The 24,492-nt window shown below is 37.7% G+C and overlaps 1 protein-coding gene across 1 annotated transcript in view; it reads right to left on the bottom strand.

Moving 5' to 3' along the window:
- Positions 1-24,492, bottom strand: part of SLC2A13 (solute carrier family 2 member 13) — a 521,832-nt gene that overhangs the window by 161,042 nt on the left and 336,298 nt on the right. Inside the window, exons 5-6 of the mRNA XM_052640217.1 lie at positions 15,622-15,785; positions 7,897-8,017 (exon numbers count right to left, since the gene is read on the bottom strand). Of these exons, the coding sequence (XP_052496177.1) occupies positions 7,897-8,017; positions 15,622-15,785 (285 nt within the window). The remainder of the gene's footprint in view (positions 1-7,896; positions 8,018-15,621; positions 15,786-24,492) is intronic.

Genomic DNA, 24,492 nt, shown 5'->3' with positions numbered 1-24,492 from the left:
GTATGGTCTGTCACTGACCTGCCATCCAGTTTATTTTTGTACTGTTCTCTTGCTCATGGGTAAGTTCCTTGAAGAAGCCATATTCCTTGCTTAGGGCCTGTACACATATGTTCCCTCTTCCTGGAATGCTCTTCTCCCAGTTTTTGCAATCTTAAAATTAAAAAGCCTTGTTTTTTGTCTTTAAGGCTTCCCAAGAAGCACTTCATGATTGTGGAAAACAAATAAGATTTAAGTAGGGGATATTTGCCATTGTGGTGGCTTTGCAGGTCCTTGACTGAAAATACAGGCTTCAAGGTAAAAAGGTCATGAAGAACTCAATGATTATGTCCCATAAGTGGTTAACTTCCTTCAAGAATCTATTCAATCATCCTTATATCCAGATGTCAAATTCCATATTGGGTATTTAAGTGCTAGCATAAGACATATGCAATTGTTTGGAGATACAGATATATGATAAGGTTATACTGGCTTTTTGTTTCAAATCTCATTTGTCTTTTCTACCAATTTAATTACAATTATCTTTATCGGAAATAAGTCTGTGGATATTATTCAACAGATATAGCATATTTTCTACTGTAGTTTTATTTAATATTAACCTCAAGGCCTATTAAGCTGTATCATCAGACCAAAAAATTAAAATTTGAAAATTTTAAAGGAAATCTGTAGGTTTTAGAAAATAAAAGTCAACAAACAATAAGTCTCATTCACAGTAGAACACTATATTCATTGTCAAGTTGCTAAAAATTACTGGAAACAAACACATTATCACTCACGAATATGCTAAATGCTGAAAAAAACAGGGGCTAATAGGGTTTCCATACATTTCTAAGGTCATATGAAAGTTTTATGATTGAATCTAACAGTCTCAGTGCTAATGCCAATGACAAGTGCTCAATCACACAAGGTTGGCTAATGGTGAAAAAAAATGAAATGAATCCCATGGAAAATCCCATGGGCGGAGAAGCCTGGTAGGTTGCAGTCCATGGGGTCGCTAAGAGTCAGACACGACTGAGCAACTTCACTTTCACTTTTCACTTTCATGCATTGGAGAAGGAAATGGCAACCCACTCCAGTGCTCTTGCCTGAAGAATCCCAGGGATGGGGGAGCCTGGTGGGCTGCTGTCTACGGGGTCGCACAGAGTCGGACACGACTGAAGCGACTTAGCAGCAGCAGCAGCAGGCATAACACAGTTCATGAAACCTAGTGTCACAAACATAGGGAGGTCTATAGATGAAGGAATACTATGTCAACGTGGATGTCTGGAAACTTCATTTAGAGAGAGAAACATGAAAATGTTACTCTACAGAAAAAGAGCCACATTATTTTTGTACTCTTCGTTTAATAATGTTCAAGAAGGAAAAAAAGGAATGAAAGAAAGCTGGCAGTTAAGCAGCTAAAAAAAGAGAAACTGAAGTGGTTCTTAATGGAAGATGTACTTGAAGCACTTACTCTCCACTGTCCTGGTGAGGCAGATCTGTGGGGGTGAGGAATGTACCTTCTCAGATAGAACTGGACATGAAACAACGGACTGGTTCAAAATTGGGAAAGGAGTACGTCAAGGCAATATATTGCCACCCTGCTTATTTAACTTATATGCAGAGTACATCCTGTGAAATGCTGGGCTGGATGAAGCACAAACTGGAATCTAGATTGCTGGAAAAAATATGAATAACCTCAGATATGTTGATGACACCACCTTATGGCCAAGAGCCTCTTGATGAAGGTGAAAGAGGAGAGTGAAAAAGCTGTCTTAAAACTCAACATTCAAAAGACAAAGATCATGGAATCCAATCCCATCACTTCATGGCAAATAGATGGGGAAACAATGGAAACAGTGAGAGACTTTTATTTTGGGGGGCTCCCAAATCACTGCAGATGGTGACCGCAGCCATGAAATTAAAAGACGCTTGCTCCTTGGAATAAAAGGTATGAACAACCTAGACAGCATATTAAAAAACAGAGACATTAGTTTGCTGACAAAGTGAAAGTGAAGTCGCTCAGTCATGTCCGACTCTTTGCAACCCCATGGACGGTAGCCTACCAGGCTCCATGTTCCATGGGATTTTCCAGGCAAGAATACTGGAGTGGGCTGCCATTTCCTTCTCCAGGGGATCTTCCCAACCCAGGGATCAAACCCGGGTCTCCTGCATTGCAGACAGACGTTTTACAGTCTGAGTCACTAGGGAAGCCCCTAATTTGCTGACAAAGGTCCATCTAATCAAAGCTATGGTTTTTCCAGTAGTCATGTATAGATGTGAGAGCTGGACTATAAAGAAGGCTGAGTGCTGAATAACTGATGCTTTTGAGCCATTGTGTTGCAGAAGACTCTTGTGAGTCCCTTGGATTGCAAGGAGATCAAACCAGTCAATCCTAAAGGAAATTGATCCTGAATATTCATTGGAAGGACTGATGCTGAAGCTGAAGCTCCAATACTACGGCCACATGATAAGAGCCGACTCATTAAAAAAACGACCCCGATGCTAGGAAAGATTGAAGGCAGGAGGAGAAGGGGAGGACAGAGGATGAGATGGTTAGATGGCATCACTGACTCAATGGATATGAGTTTGAGCATGCTCTGGGAGATGACGAAGGACAAGGAAGCCTGGTGTGCTGCATTCCATGGAGTCACAAAGAGTTGGTCATGGCTGAGCAACTGAACAACAACAATAGATAGTTCTAGGTAAGATTCTCAGTTGAAAAATATTGATAGGAAAATGAGCCGTAAATTAGAAGCACTGTCCTTCTTGTAAATTTCTCCTTTAATTACCGTAACTGACTTCTATGATCTATTCTATCTGGTTGCTGATAGTTAATCAATTTCCTATTTTTGATTCCTGTTGATTTTTCTCTTAGATTTATCTAGAATCTGTTTACCTGTTTATCTTGAGCATCACCACCATAGTCCAGGCAACTATTAATTTCTCTCATAGGCAATTTTAATAATTAGTCTCCTCATATCAATATGTGCCCTTTGTGCCCCAGAGAGAAAGTTGAGAATAGAAAATTTGGTCAAGTCACTACCCTGCTTAAAACTCTTCTTCTTCAAAAGATGGGAAAGACTTCTACTCATCATCATAATCTCATATTTTATTATAGGTTTTATTAATGATAACAATGGCTATATTTATTGGGTGCTTATTATGTGCTGAGAACTGCTTTAGGTGCTTTCTATATATTAACTCATCCTTATATAATCCTATGAGTATGTGCTCCAAAATATTTTTTAAATGCATGCATGCATGCATGCATGAATGAATGAGTGACAATGTGAATGAAAGCCCTAGGGTGAGAGTATCTGCAATTCTACAGCTGTATACTTTAAGAAATATCTGTTTACTGCGAGGGTTTTTTGATAGTGATTTGAATATTCTGAGATCACGTGCTGTGTGCTGTGCTCAGTTGCTTCAGTCATGTCTAACTCTTTGTGACCGGATGGACTGTAGCCTGCCAGGTTCCTCTGTCCATGGGATTCCCCAGGCAAGAATACTGGAGGGTTGCCATGCCCTCCTCCAGGGGATCTTCCCGATCCTGTGATCAAAACCAGGTCTCCTGCATTAACAGCCAGGTTCTAAAAATAATAAAAAGTCAAAGATTTCAGGGAAGTTATGCAGGAAAGGTTTGAATTCTCAAACTTAGATAGCTCTTGTAAGAAAATATGATTATTAGTAATTTGAGAGCATGGAAGTAAAAGCCATATTTGGTGTATGCATGTGTATTTTTATATGCCGCTGCTAAGTTGCTTCAGTCGCGTCTGACTCTGTGCAACCCCATAGATGGCAGCCCACCAGGCTCCCCTGTCCCTGGGATTCTCCAGGCAAGAACACTGGAGTGGGTTGCCACCTCCTTCTCCAATGCATGAAAGTGAAAAGTAAAAGGGAAGTCACTCAGTCATGTCGACTTGTAGGGACCCCATGGACTGCAGCCCACCAGGCTCCTCCATCCATGGGATTTTCCAGACAAGAGTACTGGAGTGGGGTGCCATTGCCTTCTCCGTATTCTTATATAGATAAGTGATTAAGATGATACCCCCAACTGGAGTTATTTCTCCTAAGCCTTAGTTGGCACTCTGTGACTGTACACAATTTTAATTGCAGAAAGTAGATCTGAAGCCTCTTGATGAAAGTGAAAGAGGAGAGTGAAAAAGTTGGCTTAAAGCTCAACATTCAGAAAACGAAGATCATGGCATCTGGTCCCATCACTTCATGGCAAATAGATGGGGAAACAGTAGAAACAGTGTCAGACCTTATTTTTTTGGGCTCCAAAATCACTGCAGATGGTGATCGCAGCCATGAAATTAAAAGACGCTTACTCCTTGGAAGAAAAGTTATGACCAATTTAGATAGTATATTCAAAAGCAGAGATATTACTTTGCCGACTAAGGTCATTTAGTCAAGGCTATGGTTTTTCCTGTGGTCATGTATGGATGTGAGTTGGATTGTGAAGAAGGCTGAGCGCTGAAGAATTGATGCTTTTGAACTGTGGTGTTGGAGAAGACTCTTGAGAGTCCCTTGGACTGCAAGGAGATCCAACCAGTCCATTCTGAAGGAGATCAACCCTAGGATTTCTTTGGAAGGAATGATGCTAAAGCTGAAACTCCAGTACTTTGGCCACCTCATGCGAAGTGTTGACTCACTGGAAAAGACTCTGATGCTGGGAAAGATTGAGGGCAGGAGGAGAAGGGGATGACTGAGGATGAGATAGCTGGATGGCATCACGGACTCGATGGACGTGAGTCTTAATGAACTCCGGGAGATGGTGATGGACAGGGAGGCCTGGCATGCTGCAATTCATGGGGTCACAAAGAGTTGGACATGACTGAGCGACTGAACTGAACTGAACTCAACTGAGATCTGAAAGATGCTGTTCAATACATTTGGTTCAGAAAATCTAACCAGGACTTGGAAAGAATATCATCAATTAAAAATCCTAAAAAGCATATGTTCTTATTAGAAATTATTTAAGGTAGTCAATGTCTTGGGTCCAAAGTCATTAGTGCATCCCAATCTACAATGTTTGTGGTTCTAATCTACCTAGTGATGCCACACAAACACTTTTTGAATTAAAATAAAGAACAACCATTATTCTTGAACCATTCGCTTCCATAAATCTTCTCTAGCCTAATAGAGTCGAGTCAGAGGGAATTACATACCCATCACAATAGATTTCTTCAAGTGAAAGTGCTGAGTCGAGCAGTCTAGGCAAAAGCGGTCTATACTAGGCAAAAGTATATCAATTTCCAAAATGAAGAAAAAGTTACATTCCCACCAATAATACAGTGTTCTTAAGATTAAACCATCTCTCCTTTAAATCTGTTTTCTTTGCTCAGTTTTCCCATACAGATCATTCCAAGAAGAAAGTATACCACCTATATTTATTTACTGCATGGGAATTACTGATCCTAAAGTCATGCAACATGAGTGTTTCATTTTTATCTTCTTTTTAATTTTTTTTCCAGTCTTATTGAGAGGCAATTGGCATAAAGATTTGCATAGTTTAAGGTTTACATTATTTGACTTATATACATCATGAAATGATACCACAATGTTTAATGAACATCCATCATCTCTTATACATATAAAATTAAAGAAACAAATCATTTTTGTGATGAGAACCCAGCATTTCCTCTCTTAATAACTTTCATATATGTTGTATACTGTATTTTTCATATTTATTGTAAAGAAATGGGATATGTGTATAGATACTTTTAACAACAAAATCATTAAGGGGACTGCAGATATATTTTATAAAATCATTCAGACTATACATACATACATACTACAAATACTATCAACTGCTCACAAAACCTATGTTTCTCTAAAAGAAACTACATGAGAAATAATTGCTTTGCATATTCAGTGACTCCTAGAAGACATAGAAAATTTGGTTCTGTTTTTAAAAACGTTATCAGTTTGTGATATGAACAATATTAAGTTGTACACTTCTCTCACTCCACTACAATTTTATCTTAAATTGGTGGGTGAAAAAAAAAATATTTTAGTGTCACCTACCTATATTGATAGGTAGATGATAATAATTTAGATGGATTAGTAGGATTAATAGATTGATGATGACAAATTGCCATGCAATGAACTATAGTACAGCAGCAATAAATATCTTCATTGAAATTTTAAAAGTTGATATCAGGAAAGCTATTTAATTATGTAAATCATTAAAAACTTAGTTATTTCTTTTCTGTATCAGAACTTCATAAAAGTTTTTCATTCATATTCTCTGGCTAAATCTCTGCCTTTAGTTGACCTGACAGTGTATCAATCTTTTCAGTCTAAATTGTTGCATCTAAATCAGACATCAAATCTAAAAAGTATTTTGTTTCTCAAACAATAGTAGTTTTTTAAATAATTTGTTAGAGGTTACTGAGCTAAAAACACTGTAATTAAAAAAATATCTTTCAGGAAAAACAAAAGTAGAGCATGCAGAACTCTAGCAATGGTCCACCATCTTTCTAGCAGTTGAGGTCAGATATCCAAAGAAAGTAAAAGTCTCTATATACAGAAATAGTCTATGTTAAGGTTAACTTCTTTTAAGACACCTTTACATCTTCCTTAGAACATAAAGACTGTCAAAAAATAGTAAAGTGATGAACATATACAACATTCATTTCCAAAGGCAAGTGGATATCACAATTTGCAACCAGAAAGACATAATTACATATGTCTTCCTCACTGTTGTAATAAGAAGGCACCATAAATTCTGTTAAATGAGAAGCTCCAAGAGATCCCGAGTGGAATTTAGTGTACCAATGTAATGTTTTAAGAGTACCTGACTTAATAAATGATTTACCCTTTGATTTGAGACTTACATCTATGTAGTTGAGGCTGAAGGAATACCATTACTTATTCTTAAAGCTATTCGATCCATACATTTTAAAGGGGTTGCTAACCTTTCCAGCCACTAAAATGAAGTAAAAAACTTTGAAACTCTTTGTTGTTTGTTGTTGTTTAGTCACTAAGTCATGTCCGACTCCTTTGTGATCCCATGGCCTATAGCCTGCTAGGCTCCCCTACCCATGGGATATCCCAGACAAGAATACTGGATATGGTTGCTATTTCCTTCTTCGGGGGATCTTCCTGACCCAGGGATTGAACCCCCATCTCCTGCATTGTGTTGGCATATTCTTACTGAGGCACCTGAGAAGCCCTAAGAGGGAATCACAACCATGAAGGAATGTGGAACTCTACTGATAATTTTATTAATTGACCTGTTCAGTCATTCAATTTTTAATTAATTCAATTGTGCATTCTTCAGTCCATCTGTCACCCTATGTATCCATTCATCCATTTCTCGATCTATTAATCTATCACATAGGGTGTATACTGCTTAACTTAACTTAAACCTGAAGCTGATGATTAAAACACTCTTCCAGCACATTTTCCCACTTTCTATTGCTCTTCAAGAACCCTACTAGTGAGAGGAAAAATTCTTTTCTGCTTAAATGAATGAAGGGATACTTGTGGAACATGGTAAAGATTAACTGATAGAATATCCAAATGATAATAAACTGTATCAGACATGTACATCATGGAAACTGATAGAATATCCAGATAATAAGTGTATCAGATATGTACATCAAGGAAAAGTTTAATTACTGATGAAAGTTCATTTCACTTAGAATGTAGATGTCACTGAGTCATATATGATATAAAATAGCTTCTCAGTATTCCTGCTTAGATTCTGTATCAATATATGCTTCCAATTTCCAGAGAAATATCACCAAAATTGTGTCTAATAACTCACTTTTCCTGAAGCATGTGTTTTCACCATTAAGTCTGGATGCCTAGGAAGCTCCTACTCATCTCTCATATCTTAGGAAAGTTATAAGTAAACAAAGAAGTTACCAAATTAGGTTAAGGAAGGGGACCATTATAAAATCTCACCTGTATCTTGTGCAAGTAGTGTTCTGATCTAAAGGAGATATTGGCTTAAAAGTGATGGGTGGAGAAACCTGGGCTGACAGCAGAAATCCCAAAGCAAGAATAATGAGGGCTACAGTGGTACCTAAAAAAAAAAAAAAAGAAAAAATGTTCTACATCAGAGAAGAGCTGACAACATTCTTTCAAAGCAGACTGGGTTTAGCAAGACATCTCTCTGAAAAAATAATACCTTGATATATCTTCATTGGATTAAAAAAAAATCCTCATACATAAGTATTGTCATAAAAACTCACTAGCATGTTCACTGTGAGAAATGACAAGAATGAAATTCAAATCAAATACATTTGTTAGCCAAGCACTGGTAATAACTTTCTAAACAAACACCATTTTGGATTGCTGACAGTCTCAAAGAGAATTAATATAACTAACATTATTGAGTGCCTAACATGTCAGGAAGTACAAAAGGCAACGGATTTATATCAAGTGTTCCTTTCATTACCAAGAAAATTGTTGTAATGTTATTCGATCATCTAGAATCCAAATGGTAGTTGTAGTTCAGTCACTCTGTCTTGTCCGACTCTTTGCGACCCCATGGACTGCAACAATCCAGGCCTCCCTGCCTATTACCAATTCCCTGAGCTTGCTCAAACTCATGGCATCGTCTCAGTGATGCCATTCAACCATCTATTCCTCTGCCGTCCCCTTCTCCTCTTGCCTTCAATCTTTCTCAGCAGCAGAGTCTTTTCCAGTGAGTCAGTTCTTTGAATCAGGTGGCCAAAGTATTGGAGCTTCAGCATCAGTACTTCCAATGAATATTCAGTGCTGATTTCCTTTAGGATTGATTGGTTGGATCTCCTTGGATCTCTCTCAAGAGTCTTCTCCAACACCACAGTTAAAAGCATCAGTTCTTTGGTGCTTAGCTTACTTTATGGTCCAACTCTCACATCCATACATAACAACTGGAAAAATCATATCTTTGACTAGACGGATTTTTGTTGGCAAAGTAACGTCGGCAAAGTACGATCCAAATAATAAACTCAAAAGTGACAAACTGAATATTTCAAAAACAGGTGAAAGAGAATTTCTCATAAAAAGGAGTAACATTTTGTAAAGACTTAAAAATCCCAGAAATGACATAACACATACATTCAATTCTTTTTCCTGTTGGCATTTGGAAGTGGAATATTTGTCTTTGATTTTAGGGTACAGAATGTGATTTTATACAAAATCACTTTAAAAGATATAACATTATATATATATATAAAATCATGTAAAATCATACACACACACACACACATATATCACTTAAAAAGCTCATTTTTGAGTCCTTTATAGAAATGCTGACAGGAAACAAGAAAGTTTTCAAATTTCTGACTATTGTTCCAGCCATTGTGAGAATAAAAAAAAAAGGTCATGGGAAGAAAGAAGAAAATATGGATGCTTTTGTTTGTTTAATTTACTTGAATGAGGCAATATGTTTAAAATATGGAACTCAGGGTGGTCATTTATGTAGCAGTAAAGTTTCTATTAGATAAATGAGGAAGTTATTTAGGAATGATGAAATATATATTTCAAATGGATAAAAGAACAACTTTGGGAAGCACTGTTAAAGTGGAACTGGATTACATAATTGTTGAAGTGTTTGTGTTTAATATAGAGGTGACTGTGGTTAAGTTCTCACCCTGCTGTTTCTTGACTCCATGATCTTGGACAATGCACATAACCTTTCCAACATTCAATTTTGTCTGCTGTAAAATGAGGCTTAGTTACAATATTCATCTTGCAGAATTGCAGTGAATTTTAAATATCACAATACATGTGAAAGATTTTTATAAAGCTAAAAATGTTAATTATTGTACTGTAATTATTAAATACAGCAGCAGCAGTGTACTTTCAAAATCTAGAAGAAAGCTGAAAAGGAGGGAGATGGCTTGAAGAAAAGATCAGAAGCCTATTTTACCACACCAGGCTGAAGAGTCATGAATATATAATCTCAGTTCATTTTCCCCTTGTTGGCTTAAAATTCAAACTAGAACTAGAGCTAGTTTGAGGTATTATGTTCTCAAAAAACTACCAATTCCTGAATTGGGAAACAAAAAACAATTCTATCTCTCAGAAAGAGAAAATATTTACTGGGCATGTAAATAAAGGTCATCCCTCTCTCCTCAAATAAAGCAAAATAAACCAAGAGTTTTACTGTTAATCTGTCTGTCAAAGAAACTGGGTCCTAAGTTTTCCAAAATTACCTCCACAGAATATTGTCATGGGACAGGTAAGAGGTGCTTCAATCACGAAAAGTTGATATTTTAGGATGCAAAGGAAACATGGCACTCTTCTTTCATAGCACTACTTAAAATAATTGGTCCCTGTGATAAACTGTAAACTCTAAGATAGTATACCTAACACATATTAACATATAGTCAATTCTAGTGCCTGGCATAGAGCAGATCTCACAGTACTACAGATTTTTGCAATGCTGGCTATTTTCTAAGAAAATAACAAGTTAAGACTATTCAATTGAGGTCGTGGATTAGTATGGGAGAAATATTCCAGATGAGAGTTCTGCAGTATAGATATTATATCTCTTGGATCCATCTCAAAAAAGTCCGACCAACTTGCAAAATTTGGGGAAAAGGCCATTTGGATACACAAAATTCCTAGTTGAAGGTTTACATTTCCTAAACACAAATCTATTTTGACCTAGTATGGATGGAAATATTTAAAAAGTCAGTATCATGCTTTTATTATTGTCTTGTTTCTCAATCCTGGCTTCCTATTGAAAGTGGAACTGTTTTGAATGTACCTCAACCTCTGAATCAGTCTCTATAAAATGGGGATCAGATAATATGATTTCATAGGTGATTGTGGTAGCCGGCGACAGAGTAAAAACTCTTATCTTATGAGATGATAAATTCCTTAAGGGAAGGGAATGGTGTCTTAAATGACTTAATTTATAGAGTAAATTTTAAAATGGTCACCTGTCCTATCATATGCACAAGTCTTTTTAAGGCTCTAAATTACCTGAACTACCTATTTCCTCTCCCTTAACAAATCACAGCTGCTTTATCAGTGACTCAATGGCATTTAAAGTTGTTATAGTTTTCAATAGTTCTATGATTGTCAATGGATTCAATGATTCATTGAGTTCAATGAAGAAAGGCCTTGTATGAAAGGATCTCCTCCAGTGTAATGGGAGGTTTGGGCACATTCTTTATAAGAAAGGAGTCCCTCCTTAGCCATCTATACTGTTGCATTTTGGAATTCTGATATCATTTTCCTAATAAAAATGTTCTCCATAGGAGGTAGTATGCTGGATAAATAGAATCCTCAAAAATACCCAATGAAGTAAGTTACCTTAACTATCTGATACAAGGGCCTGTATTATTAGTAAATATTTTTTTTAAAAATTTCCTTATCCAAGACTCAAACAGAACACACTTTTTGTGCTTAAGTATCACCTACATATGCTCCAGACTTCATTTTCAGAGATTCCAATTTAGTAGATTGGGGGTTGGGTCCCCAAAATTCACAATTTAAAGTATCCTTGGTAATTCTGATGAAGACAACCTGTGAGTGATATTTTAGGGAATATTCCACTACCAAAATATCTGGCAGAAGTTCTCTTAGCAAGCTTTGAAAATATTAAGTCAGAATACCACAAAATGTCCTACATTTAAAATTATTCATAGACTATATATTTTATATTTCTTTGTATAAAGAGTTTCTTTGTCCTGGTCTAGCTAAATACAGTTTGTTTATAGTAATTTTTAAAGAACAAGTACCTATTCAAAAAGTTATTTTGATTTTTTTTTTTTACTAAATTTCACCCAATATAAAAAAAATCAATAAAACACAAAATATGGAATAAAAGTGAACAAAAAATTTAAAAATTCCAGGCTAATTTAAGAAATTTTAAATAGAAGAGTGTTCTAATACTAGCATTGGTAGAATATTAAATATATTATGATTTATTTTATTAGATGAAAAATGGTGAAAAAGTCAAAATAATTTCTTTAAAAATGTTATTATTTCTTTATTTACTTATAAATTTTGATTGGAGTATAGTTGCTTTGCAGCTTCCCTGGTGGCTCAGACGAAAAGAATTGGCCTGCTGATGCAGGAGACACGGGTTCGATCTCTGGGTTGGCAAGATCCCCTGGAGAAGAAAATGGCAAACGATTCCAGTATTTTTGACTGGGAAATCCCATGCACAGAGGGACCCAGTGGGCTACAATCCATAGGGTTACAAAGAGTTGGACACGACTTAGTGACTAAACAACAACAACAATAGTTGCTTTAAAATACTGTAACATTAGTTTCTGCTGTATAACAAAGTGAATCAGCCATATGAATACGTATGTCCCCTCTGTTTTGGATTTCCTTCCCATTTAGGTAGCCACAGAGCGCTGAGTAGAGTTCCCTGTGCTACATTTAAAAAAAAAAAAAAAACCTAAATAAACAAATTCTTAAAAATATTTTAGGTGCTCAGTCTTTAAAAAGTACTACAAATAAACTGCATTTAGCTAGACCCAAAGAGACTCTTTATACAAACAAATCCAAAATATATAACCTATGAATAATTTAAAGGAAGCACATTCTGCGGTGTCCTGGCTTTTAATATTTTCAAAGCGTGCTAAGAGAACTGATCTTTCTTGTAATACTACAAATTTAAAGACAATCTCTTCATTCGGCAGGAAAGAAAACTGCCTCCTGGTTGCTCATAAAGGCAGTGCCTGGAAACTCTTAATCTTTTTTTTCTTTTTTTCAAGTTCCCTGATGGCTCAGTTGGTAAAGAATCTGCCTGCAATGCAGGAGACCACGGTTTGATTCCTCGGTTGGGAAGATCCCCTGGAGAAGGGAAAAGCTACCCACTCCAATATTCTGTCCTGGAGAATTCCATGGACTGTATAGTCCCTGGAATCGCAGAGTTGGACATGACTGAGCAACTTTCATTTCACTTCACTTTTCTTAATAGTCAGCGATAGGTTCTGGAAATCCCTGGGGAAGAGGACTTACATGGAGGGGTGAAACATGACATCCAGAAGAGGAGTTCAGGAATGCTCCTGGATTATGGTTAAAACAACAAATAATCACTCTTTGGCAGTAACAATACTGTGATAGCAAAATTCTTTGAACATTTTATTGTCTGGGTCAGGTACTGTTTGAAATGCTATACATGTGTTAATGTGTTCAGTCTATACTATAAACCTATGAAGGACTATAATTAATCCCTGTTCATAGATGAGGAAATAGAACCTGTTCAATGTCACAAAATTCAAACCCAGTCTGGCTTTGTATCTATAATGACTCAAAGTCCTGTAATACAACAAATAAAGGGACAGAGGGAGCTAGAAAAACTATTTTCCCCATCTCAAAATCAGCATTTTTCTCAATCTCAAAAGCCAAATCCCAAATTTTAGACCCAAAATTCTATTTAAAAAATAGATCTCTTGAGGCAGCAGTATACTAAGGTCCTGTCAAACAGAAAGTGTGCCCACTAAAACATTTTTAAAGCAGCTATTACCACTTCTTAGAGTTTATCTGAACCTCAGGAGTAAGCAGAACCAATTTTCAACCCACTGCAGGAATCTGTCTTTAGCACATCACTGCCTGATGGCCGTCTATCCTTTTGTTGAGAGCTTACTATCCTAATGAGGCAGCTCATTTGTTGTTGCATAGGTCTGATTATTATATTTGTCTTATATTAAGTAAAAAAGAATCTACGTCCTCATCTATTTGGTGTCTCTGTAGTCTTTTTCTCCAGGCCTGGACAATTCTGGTTCCTTGAATAGGTTGTAAATGTATGGCTTTTAACCACCTCTTGTCCCTCACTTTTCCTCACTTACCCTCCTGTTTCCCTGTATACATTGGCTGTTGCAATTACCTTTGCCTTTTAATCAATCTTCCCCCTGCCTTCCCCTCAGTTCTGATACTGTAGTTCAACTTACATTATTCAGCTCAAAGCTTTCACTCAAGGCAAAAACAGAAGGTGGATGCATTCTACTCTTCTTTCTGGAGTTAAGGGTGAGAGGGAGTATGTATTCTTGATAACTGAGTATGAAACCCTAAATGCATTTTCTCATCAAAATTTGGGACAAGTGACTTGAAGCAGTTCTATTGGATGAATGCTTTAGTTATATTTAGTTAAAATAAAATTTAATTAATGCTGGCCTAGAAAATTTATATTTTAATAGAAAAATATATTCTTACTCTAAATAAACTTACAAAGAAATAAATAGAAGATAGCTAATTGATAAGTAGAAATCTGCTTGTATATTTGAAAAAGATAAGGAAATTCTTTGATACAAACATGTGAAGAAAGTGTCAGAGAAGGTTATCATTTTGAAAAAGCCCTATCTAATGAAAAAGCCCCTGCATTATAGAAATAATAAATAAAACGGGCAAGATTTAAAGACAAAAGATACTTTAAAGTGAGAAGGGTTTTTCTTATTAAGTTATCACAGAAAACATACCAAATCAATCAGAATTTACCCTAGGATTTAGGCCTTGTTCAAACACGGAAAGAGTCTGTCCCAACTTTGTGAAGAAATTATATGGTTCCAATGTTTCACTGTTGAAGAACTTTGAAAAAAAAATGCTCCAAATTTATTTCCATATTCAGTTCAGTTGCTCAGTCGTGTCCAACTCCTTGCAACCCGATGAATCACAGCATGGCAGGCCTCCCTGTCCATCACCATCTCCCGGAGTTCACTCAGATTCACGTCCATAGAGTCAGTGATGCCATCCAGCCATCTCATCCTCAGTCGTCCCCTTCTCCTCCTGCCCCCAATCCCTCCCAGCATCAGAGTCTTTTCCAATGAGTCACCTCTTCACATGAGGTGGCCAAAATACTGCAGTTTCAGCTTTAGCATCATTCCTTCCAAAGAAATCCCAGGGCTGATCTCCTTCAGAATGGACTGGTTGGATCTCCTTGCAGTCCAAGGGACTCTCAAGAGTCTTCTCCAACACTACAGTTCAAAAGCATCAATTCTTCGGCGCTCAGCCTTCTTCACAGTCCAACTCTCACATCCATACATGACCACAGGAAAAACCATAGCCTTGACTAGACAGACCATAGTCGGCAAAGTAATGTCTCTGCTTTTCAATATGTTATCTAGGTTGGTCATAACTTTCCTTCCAAGAAGTAAGTGTCTGTTAATTTCATGGCTGCAGTCACCATCTGCAGTGATTTTGGAGCCCCCAAAAATAAAGTCTGTCACTGTTTCCATTGTTTCTCCATCTATTTGCCATGAAGTGATGGGACCAGAGGCCATGATCTTAGTTTTCTGAATGTTAAGTTTTAAGCCAACTTTTTCACTCTTCTCTTTCACTCTCAACCAAGAGGCTCTTTAGTTATTCTTTGCTTTCTGCAGTAAGTGTCATGTGTCTGCATATCTGGGGTTATTGATATTTCTCCTGGCAATCTTGATTCCAGCTTGTGCTTTATCCAGCCTGGCATTTCGCATGATAAACTCTGCATACAAGTTAAATAAGCAGGATGACCATATACAGCCTTGACATACTCCTTTCCCGATTTGGAACCAGTCTGTTGTTCCATGTCCAGTTCAAACTATTGCTTCCTGACCTCTATTAAAACTCTACTATATAAATAGAAAAACTCTATTATATGGCTATAAAAATTATATTAGAAGTGGTAATGGTATTATATTTTAAAAGATTAATTTGTCATCATTAGAGAAGTTTATAACTGAATTCTTCAACACCTACCTGCTAAACTACCAAATGTAAGTTTCCTGCGGCCCACTTTCTCAACAAGCCAGACACCCACAAGTGTGAAAATGAAATTTGTGAAGGCTGTAATGGAAGCCAGCCATATTGCAAGTCTATCATCTTCGACACCAGACATCTGCAGAATGGTTGCACTGTAGTACCTGTGAGGCAAGAATAAAACAGTTGTTGCTGTTAGTCATTCAGAGAAACACAGTTATTCATATAGATAAGTATCTATCTGACTAAATCATACCTGGAAGAACTGAAGAATAATGTCAAGTTAACATGGAAATCATGCAAACCATTTAAAGGATCACAATACAGTGACTATGTCCAGATGAAACTTATAACTCTGTATCATTAAGAAGAGATACTCAAGCAAGTGAATAGAGGGCTAAAACCTTTAAAAGTTACATGCACTCCACACCTAGGGACAGCAACAGCTGTAGTTTCATTAAAACTATCAAGGAGAAGCTCCAAATACATGGAATCAATCAGAAGTCACTGTACACTGTAAATGTATGTACTTAAAAAAACAAAGAGAACTGCTACATATCTTAATCTTAAAGTAAAAATCTAGTACAAGAATTTCTTGAAAGACACAAGAAGAAAGAATATATCAAGTTATCTGGCATCCAGTAAGTGGTAAAGAATCTGCCTGCAAGGCAGGAGACAGGAGACATGCAGCCTTGATCCCTGGGTTGGGGAGAGCCCCTGAAGTAGGAAATGGCAACCCACTCCAGTATTCTTGCCTGGGAAATCCCATGGACAGAGGAGCCCAGCAGGCTACAGTCCATGGGTTTGCAAAGAGTGAGACATGATGGAGCACATGGGCTGATTGGTATAGGAAGGAGATGAGAAACTTACATGATATATACAAAAAGAATCCCTTTGTGGTTCCTAAAAAGGGATGCTCTTTGGTAAGTCTCTAGCACATCTGCATGATTAGGTCCTATAGACTCATTTTGTTCTAAATAAATACACTGAAGAAAGAGAAAGAAAGTGAAGTTGCTCAGTGGTGTCTGACTCTTTGCAATCCCATGGACTGTAGCTTAACAGGCTGCTCTGTTCATGGAATTTTCCAGGCAACAGGAGTGGAGTGGGTTACCATTTCCTTCTCCAGGGGATCTTCCTGACCCAGGGATTGAACCCGGGTCTCCTGCACTGCAGGCAGACGCTTTACCATCTGAGCCACCAAGGATGCCCATACACTGGAGACTGGCTCTAAAAATCATAATGCCAACTTGTTGATGCACAACGGGAGATATTTCTGGTATGTTTAAGATGATAGGTTTCTCACAGGACATTTCTTTTTTGGTGAAAATATCAGTAGCTATATCAGATTACTTTGAATTGGCCCTGAAAACAGAAGAAGCAGAAATATTCCTGGCAAATAATCTATGTAATGTGACAGAATTCAAATTCTGAAAATACATTCTGAAACACACATTTTACTGTCTTTCAAGCCATTCCCAAACAAGTTCAGTTCAGTTCAGTTCAGTCGCTCAGTGGTATCCGACTCTTTGCGACCCCATGAATCGCAGCATGCCAGGCCTCCCTGTACACCACCAACTCCCGGAGTTCACTCAGACTCGTGTCCATCGAGTCAGTGATGCCATCTAGCCATCTCATCATCTGTTGTCCCCTTCTCCTCCTGCCTCCGATCCCTCCCAGCATCAAAGTCTTTTCCAATGAGTCAACTCTTCGCATGAGGTGGCCAGAGTACTGGAGTTTCAGCTTTAGCTTCATTCCTTCCAAAGAAATCCCAGGGCTGATCTCCTTCAGAATGGACTGGTAGGATCTCCTTGCAGTCCAAGGGACTCTCAAGAGTCTTCTCCAACACCACAGTTCAAAAGCATCAATTCTTTGGCGCTCAGCCTTCTTCACAGTCCAACTCTCACATCCATACATGACTACTGGAAAAACCATAGCCTTGACTAGACAGACCTTAGTCGGCAAAGTAATGCCTCTGCTTTTGAATATGCTATCTAGGTTGGTCAAAACTTTTCTTCCAAGGAGTAAGCGTATTTTAATTTCATGGCTGCAATCACCATCTGCAGTGATTTTGGAGCCCCCAAAAATAAAGTCTGACACTGTTTCCACTGTTTATCCATCTATTTCCCATGGAGTGATGGGACTGGGTGCCATGATCTTCGTTTTCTGAATGTTGAGCTTTAAACCAACTGTTTCACTCTCCTCTTTTACTTTCATCAAGAGGCTTTTTAGTTCCTCTTCACTTTCTGCCATAAGGGTGGTGTCATCTGCATATCTGAGGTTATTGATATTTCTCCCAGCAGTCTTGATTTTAGCTTGTGTTTCTTCCAGTCCAGCGTTTCTCATGATGTACCCTGCATATAAGTTAAATAAACAGGGTGACAATATACAGCCTTGATGTACTCCTTCTCCTATTTGGAACCAGTCTGTTGTTCCATGTCCAGTTAGTTCTAACTGTTGCTTCCCCAAATCCAAATCTAAGAATATATTCAATAAACTGAAATATTTCCATATTTCAGTCTAAAGTTTCTGGATGGTAGTCAATGTTTTCATGTGCTGTGCTGTGCTTAGTTGCTCAGTTGTGTCTGACTCTTTGCAACCCTATGGACTTTAAGCTGGATGAATCACAAGCTGGAATCAAGATAGCTGGGAAAAATAGCAACAACCTGAGACATGCACATAATATCACTCTAATGGCAGAAAGTAAAGAGGAACTAAAGAACCACTTGATGAAAGTGAAAGAGGTGAGTCAAAAAGCTACTTTGAAACTCAACATTCAAAAAATGAAGACTATGGCATCTGGTCCCTAAAGAGAAGGGAAAAATTGGAAGCACTAACAGACTTTCTTTTCCTGGGCTCCAAAAATCACTATAGATGGTGAATGAACCAAGAAATCAAAAGACACTTTGCTCCTTGGAAGGAAAGCTATGACAAACCTAGGCAGAGTATTAAAAAGCAAACATCACTTTACCAACAAAGGTTCATATAGTCAAAGGTATGGTTTTTCCAGTAGTCATGTATGGATGTGAAAGTTGGACTATAAAGAAGGTTGAGCACTGAAGAACTGATGCTTTCAAATAGTGGTGATAGTAAAGACTCTTGGGAGTCCCATGGACTGCAAGGAGATCAAACCAATCAATCCTGAATATTATTCAGAAGGACTGTTGCTAAAGCTGAAGTTCCAATCCTTTGGTCACCTGATGCGAAGAGCTGACTCTTGGAAAAGATCCTGATGCTAGGAATGATTGAAGGCTAAAAGGAGAAGCAGGTGGCAGAGGATGAGATGGTTAGACAGTATCACCAACTCAATGGACATGGATTTGAGCAAACTCTGGGAGGCAGTGGAGGACAGAGGAGCCTGGCAAGCTGCAATCCATGGGATCGCCAAGAATGGGACATGGCTTAATGACTGAACATCAAGAAGAAACAACATATTTACAATTGTTATATGTCCTTTTAAGATCCATCCTTTGGTCATTATGCATTATCATTTCTTATCTCTTAGAATAGTCTGTATTTTAAAGTCTATTTTGTCTGATATGAGTAGTACCATTTCAGCTTTCTTTTGGCTTCCATTTGCATGGAATACTTTTTTACCCTCCCCTAACTTTCAGTCTTTATATGTCCCTAGATCTGAAGTGGTTCTTTTATGGACGGTATATATATGGGTCTTGATTTTGTATTCATTCAGCCAACCTATGTCTTTTGTTCGGTGCATTTAATCCATGTACATTTAAGGTAATCATTAATATGTATGCTTGTGGGATGTGAGGGACATGACGATCCGCTGATTTGAGTATCTGTGGGGGTCCTTGAACCAATCTCCTGTGGATAACTGAGAGAGGGACAACTGTATTTCATTGTTTTCATTTTTGACACAATAAAATCATGAAATTGTATGCATTAAATTAATGGCTAGAAATAGAAGTAGTATCAAACAAAGTAAGTTAGTGAGTATCAGAATTTTATTTAAAATGCAAAATGTGTCCTAGGTGTGTAAAATGATTTTTTATGTTACTTAAATTTATAGAGGCAGAATATAAGTAAAACCTGGCCTGGGAATCAGAAACTATCATTTTTAAAGACATCTCTGTGTGGCTGATTCATGTTGATGTTTGGTAGAAACCATCACAATACTGTAAAGGAATTATCCTTCAAATAAAAATAAACACATTTAAAAAAAAGACATCTCTGTGGTGTGCTGGCCAGATCAGATAACACTGTTCAGTTAGCATTTACATATTGAAGACATACTATATATATACATGAGTTACTGAATTCCCACAGATGTATTATTACATCCAGTTGCTGCCCTAAAGAAGCTGCCATAAAAGAATGACATGGAAAGAAATAATTTTGATATTGCAAGGTATGTAAATCACAATGTGGCATTAAAGGACAGACCAAATAATTTCCCTTTATAAAGTTCCTTGATTTTCCAGAAAATTTAATGTTTGAGTTAAGTTTTGAAGAATTCACAAGGGGTTTGGCAGCACATACAATGATCTAGAAGGACATTGGTGGTAAAGGAAATGACATGTAGGAAGGAAAAATGTACAAAATACTATGCTGGATTCATACACCAAAAGTATGTTACTGTGGCTGAACATAATAAGGTTCAAATGAAAGAGAAGTATGACAGAAAGCTTCAGTAGAACCTTTTGTTATAGAGGGGCCTTGAGAGCCACGCTCCTTGTTTGGATTTTATTCTGTAGGGAATGGAGAACTGTGAAGGGAAACAATTAAGTTTGTTTTCTGAAAAGATCACTCTAACTACAGTAAAGTGTACAGACTAGATGCAGACCTGAACAAGCGTAAATTGTTTGAAGTATTTTTCAGGTTCTTTCATTAGATATAGTGGTGGCTCAGACGGTAAAGTGTCTGTCTACAATGCGGGAGACCCGGGTTGGATCCCTGGGTTGGGAAGATCCACTGGAGAAGGAAATGGCAATCCAGTCCAGTACTATTGCCTGGAAAATCCCATGAACAGGGGAGCCTGGCAGGCTACAGCCCATGGGGTCGCAAAGAGTCAGACATGACCGAGCAACTTCACTTCACTTCACTTCACCTTGTAGATTTTCTATATTAATGTGAAACACTGAGAGCAAAGGCTGAAATTCCATGATGGTCTTTTATCTTCCTGTCAGCAAGCCTTGCAACTTTAACCCACACTAAATCTTTCTTTGGATTGACTGTCTTGCGTTTTCATCCTCATTTTTCTTTCTCAAACACTAGTAGATGTATTAGATTTTATTGTTGTCATAAAAAATTACTACAATCACACTGGCTTAAATCAACATAAATTTATTGCCTAATGGGTTTATAGGTCAGAAATCTGACACCGATTTTATTGGGTGTCAAGAATAAAGGTGTCAGCTGGGTATTTCTTTCTAGAATCTCCAGGGGAAATAGACTTCTTTGCTGGTTTTTGCTTTTAACATCTTCCATACGCTGTGGCTTGAGGACTCCACTTCCTCATGATTCAAAGCCCACAAAGGTGGGTTCATGCAGTGCCTTTCAGTTCCCTTTACTCTGAGACTCCTTTCTGCTTTCCCTGCATATAAAGACCTCTGTAATTACACTAGGTCAACCCAGATAAGTAGGGTAATCTCCTTATTTTAAGAGAAACTGATTAACAGATTTAGTTTGATCTACAACCTTAATTTCCCTTTGCTGATTAATGAGAAATATTCACAGGTTGTTTATGACATGTACATGTTTGGAGTGGACTTTCCTGGTGGCTCAGAGGGTAAAGCGTCTGTCTACAATCCGGGAGACCCGGATTTGATCCCTGGGTTGGGAAGATCCCCTGAAGAAAGAAATGGCAATCCACTCCAGTACTACTGCCTGGAAAATCCCATGGACAGAGGAGCCTGGTAGGCTACAATCTATGGGGTCGCAAAGAGTCAGACACGACTGAGTGACTTCACTTTCACTTTCACTCTATTACATAAAGAAACTAATCAACAGTAAAATAAGGAAAAGGCCAACAGTTAGAATGAGAAGGTGAGGAATGAAGGTAAGAATATTTACTTAAAGGATAATCAGTTTCAGAAGAATTCATACAATAGCTATATTTCTTTTTACAGGACTCTTTCAAGGCCAGGAGATGACATACCTAGGTCAGAATAATTCACGAACCTAGTTTTCAAAAGTCATCATGTATTGATGAAGTGACACATTTAATTTACATTTTAAAATATGTGAATTCCAATGCTTTTATAAATGATGCTATCAGCCAACCATTTATGTAACAGGCTACCACAAAGTATGGATGTGAGAGTTGGACTATAAAGAAAGCTGAGTGCTGAAGAATTAATGCTTTTGAATTGCGGTGTTGGAGAAGACTCTTGAGAGTCCCTTGGACTGCAAGGAGACCAAACCTGTCATTCAGGACTAAAGGAAATCAGTCCTGAATATTCATTGGAAGGACTGATGCTGAAGCTGAAACACCAATACTTTGGCCACCTGATGCAAAGAAGTGACTCATTGGAAAAGACCCTGATGCTGGGAAAGATTGAAGGCAGGAGGATAAGGGGACAGCAGAGGATGAGATGGTTAGAATGCACCACCGATGTGATGGATATGAGTTTGAGTAGGCTCTGGGAGTTGTTGGACAGGGAAGCCTGGCATGGTACAGTCCATGGGGTCACAAACAGTCAGACCTGACTGAGCAACAGAGCTGAACTGATAACTTACTCTGAGCCTTTATGTAGTAGTTTAAATTTGCACAAAGCATAACAGCTTTCTTTATAAGAGAATATGAGCTGATAAAAGGCTTTATTTCCTTTTTAGATTCGAAGAAGGGATGCCTTCTCTTTTCAAAATCATTTTATAATATCTACCTGACACATTATCATCTTCTTCAAAGATTTCCTGGTTAACCTTTGGTTTTCTCACACACACCATCTCTTCCCCAGAGTGAAAATGAAAGGACTGAAAGCAGTGTGTTCTCACAGAGAACACAAATGAGTTTCACAAATCTCTTAGATGTCAAAGAACAGTAACAGCCAGATTATATGTATATCATTGTCTTACAGATTATGTGAGAGGTAGCTTTCAATCTTGAATTTTAAATTTGAAAAAACAAAATAGCTCTAGAAAACACGTAGGCTTTGGTAATGGCAATCCAGCCTAATAATGACTTTTAACTAGCAATAAAAGTATAAACATGAGCATCTCATATGCTGAAAAAAACATGCATATTATGATTTTATTAAACAAAGCCTTTCCTAGGGATTTCTGAAAAAGTTATTTTTTTTCAGCTTCTTAAAGCCACAACCTGTCACTTTCACTATTGCTAGTATAGTTAATTTAACAGCAAGAAGTACGTTCTCAATTTGCCAGATTAACCTATAAATTCTCTCTGCAAAATATATGCCCACATGAGACTGAACATTCAGGACTTCATGCAAGCTCATATTTCCCATTTGTTGAATTGTAAATAAGTGTTAGTTGCTCAGTTGTGTTCAACTCTAGATGATCCCATGGTGTGTTCATGGGATTCTGCAGGCAAGAATACTGGAGTGGGTTGCCATTTTTTTCTCCAGGGGAATCTTCGTGACCCAGGGATCAAGCCCAGGTCTCCTGCATTGCAGGTGGATTCTTTACCATCTGAGCTACCAGGGAAGCCCATACAATTCAACTGTTGAATCAAATCAGATGTGTTTGTTCCAACCTGTTTATGCCTACCATTGTTCTTATGCAATTTAATCAAATAATACCTAAATCAATAAAATAGAAGATGCATTATATTAAAATTTATAATTTTAAAAAGTCAATAAAGGCAAAGTACTTTAAAAAAAATGTAGGCAACACTACCATTAAAAAATGGGGGATACAATGTAAAATTCTAAAAAGATTCTGTCCTTAGGGCTCTTCTCAAGTGTCTTTCAGTTCTTGTTCTATTTGAGAAACTAAGTCTAGAATTCATAGATGACAATATTGAGTGGTTTATGCAAGAAAAACAATGTGGAAGTACAAGCAGTAGATGTGATGAATTAATGTACAACTAAAAAATGTTGAAGATATATATACATATTTCCTCATAACTGTCTTTTTCAGTTAACTAAACAAGAGCCATATTCAAAAGCAGAGACATTACTTTGCCAACAAAGATCCGTCTAGTTAAGACTATGGTTTTTCCAGTAGTCATGTATGGATGTGAGAGTTGGACTATGAAGAAAGCTGAGCACCAAAGAATTGATGCTTTTGAACTGTGTTGTTGGAGAAGACTCTTGAGAGTCCCATGGACTGCAAGGAGATCCAACCAGTCCATCCTAAAGGAGATCAGTTCTGGGTGTTCACTGGAAGGAATGATGCTAAAGCTGAAACTCCAGTACTTTGGCCACCTCATGCGAAGAGTTGACTCACTGGAAAAGCTTCTGATGCTAGGAGGGATTGAGGGCAGGAGGAGAAGGGGACAACAGAGGATGAGATGGCTGGATGGCATCATTGACTCGATGGATGTGAGTCTGAGTGAACTCCGGGAGTTAGTGATGGACAGGGAGGCCTGGAGTGCTGCAATTCATGGGGTTGCAAAGAGTTGAACGCGGCTGAGTGACTGAACTGAACTGAACTGAACTTAAACAAGAGCCAATCTTCATCATGTTAGTTAAGAGGGCTTCCACCTTTCCTCACCGTATCTCACAACCTTACTTATTTTGTAACAAGCAGGAATCTGAGACTTCTAGGTCACCTATATACTTGCTCATTTACTTTCATATTAAACTGTAGATTAATAATTTGCCTCAATCTTCCTGTCATCCCAGCCCCCTCACACTCTTTCCCTGTGCCTTGTTAACTAATCTAGTCACAAGAGTTCAGTTCAGTTCAGTTCAGTCGCTCAGTCGTGTCTGACTGAGACCCCATGAA

Source organism: Budorcas taxicolor, chromosome 5 (genome assembly GCF_023091745.1).
Source record: "Budorcas taxicolor isolate Tak-1 chromosome 5, Takin1.1, whole genome shotgun sequence".
NCBI classification, from domain to species: Eukaryota; Metazoa; Chordata; class Mammalia; order Artiodactyla; family Bovidae; genus Budorcas; species Budorcas taxicolor.
Note: the sequence above shows the minus strand (reverse complement) of the source record. Positions and strands in the feature narration are given on the sequence as shown.